The sequence below is a fragment of the Geotrypetes seraphini genome, chromosome 12, assembly GCF_902459505.1.
Source record: "Geotrypetes seraphini chromosome 12, aGeoSer1.1, whole genome shotgun sequence".
In the NCBI taxonomy this organism is placed as follows: domain Eukaryota; kingdom Metazoa; phylum Chordata; class Amphibia; order Gymnophiona; family Dermophiidae; genus Geotrypetes; species Geotrypetes seraphini.
Window position 1 is genome coordinate 43373067 of NC_047095.1, and position 14847 is coordinate 43387913.

General features: G+C 44.5%; 2 protein-coding genes across 12 annotated transcripts in view; both read right to left on the reverse strand.

Annotated features, from left to right (window-relative positions):
• LRRC7 (leucine rich repeat containing 7) overlaps positions 1 to 14847 on the reverse strand; it is a 464098-nt gene that overhangs the window by 245110 nt on the left and 204141 nt on the right. For all 11 annotated transcript variants that reach the window (XM_033916815.1, XM_033916814.1, XM_033916811.1 and 8 more), the window contains one exon: positions 4383 to 4585. In XM_033916815.1, the coding sequence (XP_033772706.1) occupies positions 4383 to 4585 (203 nt within the window). The remainder of the gene's footprint in view (positions 1 to 4382; positions 4586 to 14847) is intronic.
• LOC117346736 (RING finger protein 212B-like) lies at positions 2165 to 2769 on the reverse strand. The gene is given in 2 exon segments (XM_033916795.1): positions 2165 to 2476; positions 2479 to 2769. Coding segments are annotated over 2 exon segments (603 nt in total).

The following is a 14847-nucleotide window of genomic DNA, read 5'->3' on the forward strand; positions in this document are numbered from 1 at the left end:
ATGATTAGCATGAAGGTATGGGACCTGGGTTGGCCACTGTTGGAAACAGGATACTGGACTTAATGGACCTTCAGTCTGTCCCAGTATATGGCAATTCTTATGTTCTTAAGTATAGGACAATCAAACCATTGTGACATCACTGATGAGGATGGCTCTCGGGCATTGGTAGAATGAGGCCTTATGACATTCACAATCTCAGCTCTGGAATGTTGCTACTATATGGATTTCTGCCAGGTACTTGGGACCTGGATTGACCAGTGTTGGACATAGGACACTGGACTTGATGGACTTTCAGTCTGTCCCAATATGGCAATTATGTTCTTATGCTGCATCTCTATGCAAATAAATGCAGGGTGAAAAGGCTAACTTTAAATGGGGCCGAAACAAGTGTATTTATGTATACATGGACGTGTCTTTCTCAGAGGTTGTGTTTATCCTTATGTCAATCTCAGCACTCTGTATAACCAGTTTTTAAAAATTGATAGCTAAAAATTCTATTGTACAGTACATATCGGCTACCAGCATTACACAGCCCTTCCAAATCCGTGATCCCGTGAAGTTTTAAGTTTATCCTATTCACTCCTCTTTCTTTATACATACACTTTTTTTTTTGTTGTTGTTGTAAAGTGCTTACTAATTGCTTTCTTTCTTCCACAGATTTACTGCGCTTACACATTTATTGTAATTACTAGCAAGCTGCTCTGGGTTTCAGCAAAGTGCTATCTTGCATTTGCTTTCAAAACCCATTCCACAACGATCACATCAATTTACATTAAAATGTGAAAGAGGGTAATTTTCTTATTGTTGGATTGTTTCCTGCGGGCTTTCATAGCTGCTGATTCATCTCCATTGTTAGACATCCACTCTCTTTTCAGGAGTACCCTAGACAGTGTGACTAGCGTACGAGCAACAGCTTCTCAAGCACCTTATTATTATGTAGAATCGTAGGGGCACCGTTGTACCCAAATTTAAAGAAAGCTCTCTCATTCTGTAGAAAACGGAACAACCAGGCTTTACAAATTGGATTGGTGAATCTCGAAGATTATCTGCCAATCAGCCTGGCGTGATAAAATGGCCCACTCGTTCGACCTGCCCAGTTGAATTTCATTCACAAAGCAGTTCAAAACCATGAATAAGGTGGCAAGGGAAAGCACACATACAAGACAACACGATTTAGTAGGGATAGTTCTGGTTTTATGCCAATGTACGAACAGCTAATGGCATCCGAGTTATGGTTCCACAGCATATTACAGGTCGAATGCATCAGTGGCATCAGAGCGCCTTTTTGTCTGAGGTGTACCCAAGCTCCACCCCCATCCCTTTATAGAATTGCCTAGCTCCACCCCCATGCCTTCTCTAAAGTCCAATGTCTTGCAAACTTTACGAGCCGCGACACACTAAACTGGCATCCGGAAGTGCGCGGACATTGCTGCGATGACATCACGTGCATGCGTGATGTCATCACGTCGAGGACCGCCTATACACGGAGGCCCTCCAGATGGGGTCCTGAGCCGCCAGTGGGGGGGAGGAGGGTGTGCTGAAAAAGAGGCAGCGCAGAGAGGAGGAGAGACGCTGGCGGTGAGAGGCACATCCTGTAGGCAGTCAGCTGGCGCCGGCGCCTCTCCTCCACCCCGGCGACTTGCGGAAATACACTGCTACAACTACATTTAAAGTTAGCTTTTTCACCCTGAATTTATTTGCATAGGAATGCAGCATAAGAACATATTGGGACATACCGAAGTTCTATCAAGTCCAGTATCCTATGTCTAACACTGGCCAACATAGGTCCCACGTACCTGGCAGAAATTCATATAGTAGCAACATTCCAGAGTGGAGATTGGGGGGGGGGGTCTTCAGACCAAGTTCATTCTGGCTCTGGAGGATGGCATGGTTGTAAGTTGAGATGCAGCTGCCCTTGGTGTGAATCTCAGCTGTATGGGATTCAGGCGTTCTGTGCAGATGCTGGTGTTGGTGGGCTGGGTCTTACCTGCCTCTCGCAGTTGCACTCTGTATAACTCCAATGTATGAGGACTTCCCTGTTGCTGTAGAGTTTTCCCTCATGCTCCAAGGGAGTATGCCGAGAGGTTTACCCCTGCAAAGTTCAGTAGGGTTGTGGAAGATGGGACCCTTTGGAAACAGCCATCTGCTGAGCCTGGTGTGGGTGTTACATTGTTAGACACCAAAGGAGTATCATTTTCCTGCACAGTGACTGGCATCCCCCAGACCGGGATACTCTGTATTGAATCGATTCCGCAGAAGAACACCGGCTTACCACCTGGCTAGAGTGTTGGGAACCATGACACGGAGTAACTCGCTGTGATGGAGAGGTAATGGCTACAGGCCTAGGTGTACTGGACCTGTTGCAGCTCTGGGGTTTGTTCAATGATTCCTTTGCAATGACAAGAAGAGACTTCAGCTCTCCATTCTCCTTCTTCAAGGCTTTCAATTCCCAGTCCTGGCTACTGATTTTTTTAGCAGAGCCTCTTGTACGGCTGCCTGTACCTCAGCCAGCTCTTTCTTATAAAAACAGATCAGCTGCTCTGTCTGCTGCTTCTGGAAGCTTGCCACCTGTGAAATGTGCTCGAAGCACTTTAAAGCTGTTTCCTTTAAACCTTTGAAGTACATCTTCTCCTGTGGCTTCATATTGTCTGACAAGGCGAGGTACTTGCAGGCGTTCTCACAGTTCTGACATAGTATATGGCCACAGCTGGTGACAAAGAAGGCGGTACCCTCACTATGGAAGCACTGGTTACAGTGGAACCAGTCCATGTCTACAAGAAACTCGCATTTTATCTTAAACCCCTTTTAATTAACTAGTAGGCATCCATTAACACATTCTCTTTAGAACACAAGAAGAAGCCATTGTGAGGGAAAGCTCCTTCCCTTGACGCCTTCCATCAGTTTTAAGCTTTTTGTCTCCTTTTTTCATGCACATGCAGACAAAATGGCGGCCCATGGAAATCCCCTTTTTAAATTGTTTTTAATGATGCTTTTCAATTATCAGCTAAGTGCGCCCATCTAGGCGCCTAACTTTCAGAGTCTTTTATAGAATCAGGGTCACGGTACCTAAATTTAGGTGGCCCCTTGTACAGCGGCGTAGCGAGGGTGAGCGGCGCCTGGGGTGGTGGTGCACCTCCCCCGCCCCCTTCCCCGTACCTTTTAAACTTCCGGTGCGAGAAGTCACCGACTTACTGCCCGCGTTGGCGCTCTCTCTGACGTGACGTCAGAGTGCCGAAGCTGACGCAGGCAGCAAGTTGGTGGCTGCTCGAGCCGAAGTTAAAAAAAGGAAGCGTTCAGAGCATCGGTGTGCGTGGCAGGGGGAGGAGTGGGAAGGGGGGGCAGAGAGAAGGAGGGATGCCAGCACCCCAAGCAAGATAGCACCTGGGGCGGACAGCCCCCCCTCCCTCTTTTTCAGTTAGGGCCAAGGACCAAATTCTCCAAATCGCATCCCAAAGTTAGGCAGCGGTAGGCGTCCTACCACTGCCTAACGAACCAATCAGGCTGCACGTTAATTTTTTAAAGAATTGCAGGTGCTGTCCTTTGGCACCTGTCTTGCACCTATGGAGGCGCATAGGGAGGCCTATAGATGCCTAAGTGATTTGCCTTTAAAAGTGCCGGCCTACATATAAGGTGCCTATGTTAAAAAAAAAAAAAAGACGCGATTCTGAACTCTGCGCCTGTTTGGAGAATTTTGGGTCTGCAAAACGGGCACCTGCGTGTGCCATTCTCGTGCCTATGGAGGTGCACAGGGCCAACAGATGCCTAACGCTGGCATATGTGTGGTTTGCGCCAAAAATGGCCTTTGGTGTCCATAGGCATCCTTTTTGTGGACCCAAAATTCTCCAAGCAGCGTCCTGAAGTTAGGTGGCGGTAGGAATCCTACAGTTGTTTAACGAACCAATTGGGATGCATATATATATATATATATATATATTTATTTTTAAAGCAGGTGCCATTCTTAGGTGCCTGTCTCGTAAACTTGTAATCATACTTAAGTGTTATCCAGATAATTACCTACTATCATGGTAGATGCTGGTAGTTAAAGACCAGTATAAAATACCACAATCCACTTTGTCCTAAAACAAAGCAATCCCCAAATAGAAATAAAAGAAATATTACATTTTGGGAGTACAATGACTTTACTAATAGCTAATAGGTCTATCGTTCATACAGCAATTCAGAATTTTGGGAGATTCTTTCATTCGCCGTTCCATAAATTCCATTTGAAAGTATAATAAGATGGTTTTAATAAACGGCAAAATACAGCATCGGATTTTGGTTCAATAAAACGTGTTTTTCTATAAGGCAGTGCCATTATTTGGTGATCTCTGCTGTTAAAATGTTTATTTCTTTATTAGAACTTTTCTAAAATGACTGCTCACCTTAGGTAGATCTTCAATTTGATTGGCATCCAGGTACAGTTCCTCTAAAGTTCGTTCAAAGTTGAAAACCTCCTTTGGCACCTGCTGAAGGCTGCAGTGGGAGTAATCTAAAACGGATATGATCTCCTCTTCACCACGGAAACATCGGCATGGCACCAGGCGGCCGATAATTTTCCTTTTGGTTGTCATCTCTAGGCACTGCACTGCAGGAAAAGATCAGCAAAACTAGTTATTCTTCATCTCAACAATACTTTTTAACATTTAATATTGCATTATAAAGTTCACAGGTAAGTTTCTATGTTTATGGCTTCCTTGTGTTCATTCTCTTAGAGCTTTTCTATGTTGAGTCAATACACTACACCAGTGGTTCCCAACCCTGTCCTGGAGGAACACCAGGCCAATTGGGTTTTCAGGCTAGCCCTAATGAATATGCATGAAGCAAATTTGCATGCCTATCACTTCCATCATATGCAAATCTCTCTCATGCATATTCATTAGGGCTAGCCTGAAAACCCGATTGGCCTGGTGTTCCTCCAGGACAGGGTTGGGAATCACTGCACTACACGAATATGTGGCCATTTAAAATTACTTGGAAAACACAACCCCTCAGGGGTGGCTCTACTTATAGACCAGGTAAGGCCCTGGCCTAGAGCACCTGCGACAAAGAGCACCAAAATCCTAGTCTAGCATCTCTCCCTCCCGCTTTTATTCTCTCTGTATGCAGTTTGGTATCCACAGGATAGGGAGGGGAGAGAAAAGCGATGGCAAACTGGGATTTTGATGTCCTTTATCATCAGTAGGGGGAGTGAGGAGGGGAGTGGGGACTTGAGAAGAAGATACAATGGATCACCAGCAGGGGGATGAGAGTGTCAAAATGTCTAGCCCAGTGGTTCCCAACCCTATCCTGGAGCACCACCAGGCCAGTCGGGTTTTTGGGATAGCCCTAATGAATATGCATGAGAGAGATTTGCATATAATGAAGGTGACAGGCATGCAAATCTGCCCCATGCATAGTCATTAGGGCTACCCCAAAAAACCCAACTGGTCTGGTGGTCCTCTAGGACAGGGTTGGGAACCACTGGTTCTAGACCACCACGACATTGAACTTTATTCACTATTTTTGACCACAAAAACGCCCATCTTAGAAGAATTCAAACCGGTGCCATTTGGATGTGGGAGGAGTCACTATTTTAATGGACTGGCCACATAGACATGCCAACAGAGCAGTGGGGCATCTTAGAGGGCACTGCAGTGAACTTAACATAAAGGGTGCCAGATACCCTATACATCTCACCATATACGTCTTATAATTTAGGGCGAGCCTTCCAACGCTTCCCTAAAACGTACTATACCCATCTGTCTCCCACCTCAATAAACTTTATGGCTGTATAGTATAGTGGTGGGTTTTGATGGGTTAGAGTGCCTTATGGGTTTGGCTCCTCTTCTCAATGGTTCACTAGCCTGCCCACCTGGCTACTTAAGACATCTGCGTAATGGTCTACTTGGTTTCCCAACTAGATGCTGCTGTTCCAGACACAGGTATGTATTATTTTATTCAGATTTTGGGGGGTTAGAGGGGGTCTGTGAATATGGGGGGGGGAGGCAGGGAGAGGGTTATTACTTAATCATTGCAGTGGTCATCTGGTCAGTCCTTTTTGGCACTTAGACACTTCCAAAATAGGTCTAATCCAAAATATCTAAGTTACATCCAGGACGCCTCGGGAAAGGTTTGATTATTCTCGCAAGTTGTCCAAGTCTGGCACGCCCAAAGCACACCCATCACCCCCCCCCCCCTTGAGCTCTGGAAGTACAGCAGACAAAACATCTCGTTAAATGTCCAGGAAAACGGTTTTGATTATTGGTACTTGGACGACCTGGTGATTACGATGTCCAGATTACTCTCTATTGAACCACTGGAACGGATCTTCAGAAAATTCTATTAGGTATTTGTTTACTTCGCATAGCTATAACAAGTTCTGCTTATATGGCAGCATTTACCCCACCCCCACCCCTTTTACAAAGCCACATTAGGCTTTTTAGTGCTGGCTGGAGCAGTATTAGCTCCGATGCTCATAGAATTCCCATGAGCATTGGAGCTAATACCTCCACAGCTGGCGATTAAAAAATCCTAGCAAGGCTTTGTAACAACGTATGGGGGTAATGTGATGTTTAATGTTAATGCATATATTGAGAATGACTAAGGGAGAATATTTTGGAGCTGTGGGGGCCATCATGCACACCATAGAGCTCCTAGGAGGGTCTCTCCGAAAAGAGGAGGGGAGGGGAGGGGGGGGGCTTGTTTCAGAATACTTTGGGTTTGGAACACAGGAATCCAGGAACAATGACATGTTCGACTCGTACTTAAGAACACGGTCGCAGCTTCATTTGATTTCACCGAGCAGTATTTCCAGTGGCATAGACTATTGGTCCTTTTTGTCAGCTGAGAGCAGAGGTAAGCAGCACGAATCTTAAAATCTACAGGCTCCGAGTTGCATACGAATCAGACGTAAGAACAGCTTTAAAAACATAACTCGTTCTTAACATGGGGACTGCCTGTATTTATAAAACACAATTACTGAAGAACTTGATAATGATAACAATCAAAACGATATTATCTAATTGGAAGGATTTTTCTAAATTGGATTATAATAGTTGGTGGAACAATGTAACGCTTGTATAGCAAATATGAGAAAATATATGCAATTGAGAAAATGCAAGAAAGTATGGGACTGTTTAATTAATCTAAATTAATAATTACACTGGACTAAGAGCTCCTTTTACTAAGGTGCGCTAGCGTTTTTAGCGCACGCTGCAGATTAGCGCATGCTAACCCCACGCTATGTACCTAAAAGCTTTGGATTCTCGCCCAGAAATAGCTAAGAAGAAAAAAAAATAAAAATAATTTAAATTTAAATTGAATCAGATTGGGCAGACTGGATGGACCATTCGGGTCTTTATCTGCCGTCATCTACTATGTTACTATGTTACTAACTAACACCAGCTCAATGCTGGCATTAGCGTCTAGCGCGCGGCATTGTAGCACGCGCTATTCCGCACGTTAAAGCCCTAACGCAGCTTAGTAAAAGGAGCCCTACATTTTTTTTATATTGTTATTTATGTATTTTATTATATAAATATTATATTTATTACCCCCTCTTTTACAAATGCATAGTGCGGGTTTTAGCACTGGCGGTAACTGCTCCGACGCTCACAGGAATTCTATGAGCGTCAGAGCAGTTACCGCTGCTGCTGGCGCTAAAACCCATGCTACGCGTTCGTAAAAGAGGGGTTAGTTTGTTATTTTGTTGTAATGTCTTTTTATTATGAAAAAAAAGAAGCAAAATTCATAAGCAAGGGGTGAAATTTAGGGCCCCAAAGGGAGCCTGCTAACATATCTTTTGTGTGCGCAACCTTTCCCCAAAGGAAACATGAAGAACGAATGACTTCATGACACACGTTCTAAAGATGCAAACAAAAATGCATCGACTAAATATTTTGGAAGTGAGTCATTTAAAGCTTTTATTAAAAAAAAAAAATATAGCCACATTTAAAGAGTACTCGTCCCTCGTCTACTGGGAGCAAATGCAGCTTTCAATAATAAGGCTTTATACGTATGCTCGTATTTTGACAACTTAAAAATCAACCTAACTGCTGAATTTTGTATAATTCAAAGTCTTTGAATTTTTTTGGGGGGGAGAACCTGATAAATATATAATATTGCAATAATCTAAAATGTAAAGTACATGAGATTGCACTAATAATTGAAACTGAAAATTGTTAAAATATGACCCGATAGATTGAAGTGTCCATAACACAAACTTTAGAAATAGAAGGCAACAGATGGATCAATGAGACAGAGCCAAGAATTGTTGAAAGCAGATTTTATTGTAGCTGACACAGCCTATGTTTCGGCAAATGCCTGCGCCAGGGGTCAGAATGTCATTACAGCAAAGCAAAACTTCTTGTTTCAATTCCACAGGAACAGGATTATAGTATCAGAAAAACTGGGATATAAATTTCTCCTCTTTTTTCATTGGGAAGCTCACTCCAGTTCTCCTGTTAATAATAATAATAATAATTTATTGTTGATATACCGCCAAAACCAAAGTAGTTTGAGGCGGTTTACAATAAAGAAGAGCTGGACATTCAGCGAAAAAACACCCAATGAAGTCTTTGAGTACATGAATATTTGTACAGAGTAAGGTTATATTGTAAGGCCGGGTTTACAATAAGAAGTAGGTCGAGGTGGTTTACAATAAGACGGGTTGGTCATACAGCGTGGGGTAAGCTGTGAAGACTTTAGGAATCCTTGATCACAAATCGGTTGAACAGGTTGGTTTTTAACAGGTTTTCTGAAGTTGAGGTAGGATGAGGAGTGCTTGATGATGATGCTTAGCCAGTCGTTCTGCAGACTTGCTTGAAAGGCAACCATTCAGTCAAGGAATCTTTTGTATCGGCAGGTTTTTAATGTAGGATGGCTAAACATACGTGTTCTGCGTATAGGCCTGGTGGAGCAGTCTAGTTTAAAGTGGGAGACCAGGTATAGAGGGGCCAAACTGAGAATGGATTTGAAACAGAGGCAGGCGAATTTGAACAATGCTCTTGCCTCCAGGGGAGTTTTTGGTAGTAGGGGGTTATGTGATCCCATTTCTTTATGCCGAAAATCAGTCGCACAGCTGAGTTTTGTATGATTCGGAGTCTTTGAATGGTTTTCTTGAGAGACCCCAGGTAAATGATATTGCAATAGTCGAGTAGGTTTAAAATGGAGGATTGCACCAGTAAGCGGAATGATGTTGTGTCGAAGTACTTTCTGATGGTTCTTAGTTTCCATAGTGTCGCAAAGCCCTTTTTGATTAGTAGCTCTGAGTGCATAGGTAGAGTGAGATAGCGGTCCAGTGTCACTCCCAGGATTTTTATGGTATCGACAATGGAGAAGTTCTGTCCGTTCAGAGTTATTGTAGTATCTTTGATTTTGTCGTTTGGGCTTGCCAGGAAGAATTTGGTTTTTACAGGGTTGAGTTTCAGTTTGAACTCTGTCATCCATGTTTCGATTTGTTTTAGAATTAGTGCTAGATGATTCTTCGTCTCAGGAGTCAGGCTCCCCAATCTGTCAGTATTTCAATTTCTCGTTCAATAATAAAGCTCTTCCTATGACCTCCACTACAACCCGCCTGTGTCTATGAGGGCTCCATAACCGTCTATCAGGCACATTGCCATAAGAACATAAGAATAGCCATACTGGGTAAGACCAATGGTCCATCAAGTTCAGTAACCCATTCTCATGGTGGCCAATCCAGGTCACTAGTACCTGGCCAAAACCCAAGGAGTAGCACTATTCCATGCTACCAACCCAGGGCAAGCAGTGGCTTCCCCCAGCTCTCTTCATACTTGCCTCCACACATTGTATACCCAGGTAGCTCTGGAGAAATCTTAGTGACAAAAAGGCTGGACTTGCACCTTCTCTGAGGCAAACCCCCAGTGCATCCCTTTGATTAGGAAGGGCCACCACATTAGTGGAAGCACTCATTTGCCATACCGCTCTAGAAAAATGTGCCTCACCTCCGACATGTCCTAACTGATGGAGGATGTGAATATGGCTCTTCTTTATGTTTTAACTTTTTGAGATTTTATTTTGCCAGTTATTAGAAGCCAAAGGATCACAAGGCATTAGGTACTAAAGAGATTTTTTGGGGTGCCACTGAATACATGTGTGTGTGTGTGTGTGTGGCTAGAAGAAATCAGTGGGAGGAGCTAGATACCTCTTTGCCTGAGAGGGAGGGGGAGTAGTATAAAAGGTTTGGATACAGGGAGACACGGGCTTTTGGTTATCCTGTTTCTCCCACCAGAGCCGTAGTACTGAGGGAGACTCCTGAAAGTACTGACAGCTCGTAAAGTTAAAGTCCGTGAGGGTATGCCAGGAAAGCAGATGACAAGAGTGTGTGGAGGGAGAATAGAACCTGGAGCGTTTTACCAAGAGGATATTTAGGATTTTGCTCTCTCAAGAGTGTCATTAGAAGAGGACAGGACAAGAATTGTGTGGAGACCCAACGCCAAGTGGTAAACGTGTGAGTGAGAGACCCTGCTTATTGCAGAGCCTGCGTGGAGTGTTTTAGCTTGGAAGGAAAAATATAGGGGTCCCAGGCTGAGAAAAGAAGGTGGACCATCTCCCCCTGCCCCCCCTTACTGCACCACTGTCCAGAGGATATTCTGTATGTGCTCTTCATTTCACTGCAAGATATTCATTCAGAGTGTTTTGATTTCTCCTGGTTCTGATTGCTGCTCAATTTGCTGTGCCCCACCCCCTTCCCTTTACACCAGAGGTCTCATATTCGCCACAAGTGGCCCGCCAGGTACTACACTTCCCCCACCCCATTCGCGATTTCACATAATCACGATTTTTTTGGGGGGAGGGGGAAAAACCCCTCCCCATATTTTTGCCTTCCCCCCGGCATCCCAGCCTTACCTGGTGGTCTAGCGGGCTTTCGGGGCAGGAGCGATCTTCCTACGCTCCTGCCCCGTGCAGATCGCCAATAGAAAATAGCTGCCGTGAGCTCCCTTAGTCTCTTGAGACTACGACGGGATCTCCCTACAGCCATTTCCTACTTGCGATCTACACGGGGCATGAGCATAGGAAGATTGCTCCTGCCCCGAAAGCCCTCTAGACCACCAGGTAAGTCTAGGATGCCGGGGGGCGGCGGGGGTGGGTCAGAGCTGGATATTCGTGGTATTTCCCTATTCGCGATCCGGCTCTGCCCCTATCCCCCGCGAATAATGAGGGAGATGTGTATTTTGAGGCCCTCGATATGTTCATCATAATCACAAAAGTAAAATAAAAGAGTTTCTTGATCATATGTCTCGTTAGCTATAAATTACAATATTATTATTAAGACTTAGCCAAAAGGAAAGATTTATAACCTATAAAGAGTTTTACCTCATGCAAAATTGTCATTTCTTTAATAAGGCATTACCTATTTTTTCTAAGGCCTTCCAAATACCTACAAATCCAAAATGTGGCTCTGCAAAGGCTTTGAGTTTGAGACCACTGCTTTACACAGTTAGTTACAAAATAAATTAACACATGTAGACAATCAGAACAAATGCACATTTTCTAACACTGTAAAGAACATAACATTCCAAAATGCGCATCACTGGACATGCAGAGCACCTGGGTTCTCATTCGGCATTGCCAATAGCCGTCTCTTTGTTGACCGATTTTGGCATATGGCTTAAAGCTGAAATTGGGAAGGGGAGGAGACATTCTATAATTCCTCTGGGCCAGATGCTAAGTTTTTGTGTTTAGTACAGAGCTAGCATTTTCATCGCCGATCTTAGCAAGCACAATGACAATGTTTATTAAGAGCCACACTGCAAATTATACTGCTCCATTGTGCGGCATTCTTGTGCAATGCTTTGCTCAACACAAAGACGTTCCTTTTGTTAAAACAAACCCAACGTTATCCTTTTGATAAAAAGAGAACCTTTTAGAAAGCCAAGCACATCAGTAATGTTATGGGAATGATTATGCATGTTTTATTTCTGATTGGTAATTCCGCCTGATGAAAATCCTTCTCGTCAGCTCCCAGAATCTCGCATCTCGTTCCTCTACTTCAGGGGTGTCCAATGTCGGTCCTCGAGGGCCGCAATCCAGTCGGGTTTTCAGGATTTCCCCAATGAATATGCATTGAAAGCAGTGCATGCACACAGATCTCATGCATAGTCATTGGGGAAATCCTGAAAACCCGACTGGATTGCGGCCCTCGAGGACCGACATTGGACACCCCTGCTCTACTTGGCTGTGGAATGCAAGGACATGGCTTAGCACTGTTGCCCCCATCTAGAGCACAGACACATACTGAGAAGGATTTAGTACACCAGCCATAACTCATTCCTTTCAAAAGAAGAAACTAAGAATGTGAACTCAAAGTCAAGGAGGTAAGGTGTTGCCACTTTCAAGGGGAGGAAGGTTGTCTGAAAGAAGACTTGGAGGGCAATGAAGATAAATGCGTGGTTTCTAGGGCAGGGGTAGGGCACTCCGGTCCTGGAGAGCCGTATTCCAGTCGGGTTTTCAGGATTTCCTCAATGAATATGCATGAGATCTATGTGCATGCACTGCTTTCAATGCATAGTCGTTGGGGGAAATCCTGAAAACCCGACTGGAATACGGCTCTCGAGGACCGGAGTTCCCTACCCCTGTTCTAGGGAATCCTACATATGGTGCCTATTTCCTTGCCAATTTTTCAGAGCAGAAAAGTATTATTATAGAAGCAAGGTGCCGAAAAATGGAAGATTGGTGCAGAACTACACTTATATGCCCTGTTATAGAAAGCGCACGAGGCTCGGATTCTATATAAAGTGCCATTAGCGGTGGCTGCCTTACAACAGCCGCTGACTGCATATCAATTATGTGACAGTGCCTTCGAAAAAGGTAGGCACCGAAAATGTAGGCCAGGGTTTTCAAGGCCTACATTTCTGGCACCCACCTTTCACATGAATCACACCTCTGGAGGCACTTTACAATGCCTAATGCCACTTCAGGCGTTAGGCGTTGTAATTTTCTCTTTTAAAGGCTGTTTTGGGTTGGTTTTCTTTTTCCTTTTTTTAAACGGCGTTTTCAACTTGTTAGGCACCTTGCTTAAGGCACAATTTATAGAACCCAGGCCTAAGTGTTTCTGTGCAGATCTGGAAAAAGGGGTGTAACAATGGGAGAGACGTGGGTGTGTCAGGGATGTTCTCTCACAAAACATGCAGTGTTTTAGAATTCAGGGGATCCACGCCCAACTTGCGCGCCGGGGTTTACACCCAGTATCAGTCGGTGTAAACCCTCTCTACCTAAGAGTTATTAACTACCATTTTCTGGCTGGAGCTTCTTCTCCTAATACCTGCCCATTTGCGTTCTTCCTTCCCTTCCTATCCTAGATATACAGTAGAATCCCAATTATTCAGGACTCAAGCAACCGACACTCTCACCGAACCAGCAAAAAAAAAAAAAATCTTCTTCCCTCCATCCCCCGAAGCATCAACAGCAGTGGTCCTGACCCCACAACCTCCCTCCATCCCCAAAGCAGCAGCAGTCCCGACTGGACAACCCCCCTCCCTCCTATCCTTACATGAAGCAGCAGCGATGGCGGCGGTCCTGACCCACCACACCCCCCTCTCTCCTTCCTTCCCTCATTTTCCTGAACCAGCAGCAGCAACCGGTTACTAGAGGCAGTGCTGTAAACAGGCTGTTCGTGGCCAGCACCAACAGGTCCTTTCCTATGCCAGGTCACTTCCGACGCAGTAGAGGAGAGACCCTGCTGGAGCTGACTGCAAGCAGCCCATTTACAGCGCTGCCTCTGCTGACCAGCTGCCACTGCTGCTTCGGGTAAGTGAGGGAGGGTGGGAGGGAGGGGAGTTGGCAGGTCAGGAATGCTTCAGGTAAGTGAGGGGGTCCAGGAGGCCAGAAGTGGGTCTGGGGGGGGAGGATCTAGAAGGTCCAATAGGGTAAAGGGAAGGGGAGGGGAGATGTATGGATGCTGGACCCATAAGTAAGGAGGGGGAGAGAAAATGAACCAGACAAGAAAGGAAGATGGGAAGGGAGAAACAGGTGCTGGAACTACAAGTAGGGGTGCAGGGATGATAGAGAGAAGAAGAGAGTGAGGTGAGAAAGGAGACAAAAATATTTACTCTCTATACTACTGTCAATACGGGAACTGTTTTACAACACTACTCGCAAATCCATCTTTTCAGTTATCGCCCCCCTCTCTGTGGAATGCCCTTCTACTAGACATTTGATTAGAGAACTCGCTCAAAAAATGTAAAACCAAACTTAAAACTTTCCTCTTTAAAGATGCTTTTACTCTTTAGAATCAGCCTCTGCCTTTTAATTCCTTGACTTATGTGTAGCTTTGAAACATCTAATACTTCTTTTGAAATGATTCCCCCCCTAATGTCTTTACCGTTCCTCACTTACTGTCCTTTTTTTATTAATTTTATTTCGATGTATTTTAAACAACCTCTCCCTCCCCTACTTTCCTTCCGTTTCATGCATGTTAATCTGAATTTGTCCAGTATTTTTAATATCTGATAAATTATTGTTTTTATTTACTTATTTTAACTGTTTCCTATAATTTTTTTTTAATAATGTACACCGTCTAGATATGTATTTTGCTAGACGGTATATCAAAAATAAATAAACTTGAAACTAGTGCGATTCTCAAGCAACCAGAAACTACAGTTATCCGGCATCTACCAATCCCCATGGATATCGGATAACTGAGAGTTTACTGTATATTGTAATAATAAAACCCTAGTGCGCATGCGTACTTCAAACTCGGTGGGTCCGTGATCTGTGGCACCGTGCCCACGCAGTGCCTGCCTCAGCTGATTTCCTACCCCGATCTCCAACGCCAGCCTCAGCTGATTTCCTGCCCTGATCTCAGACGCCGCTTTACTTCCTGCCTTTTGACAAGCTACTGCTGCTGGG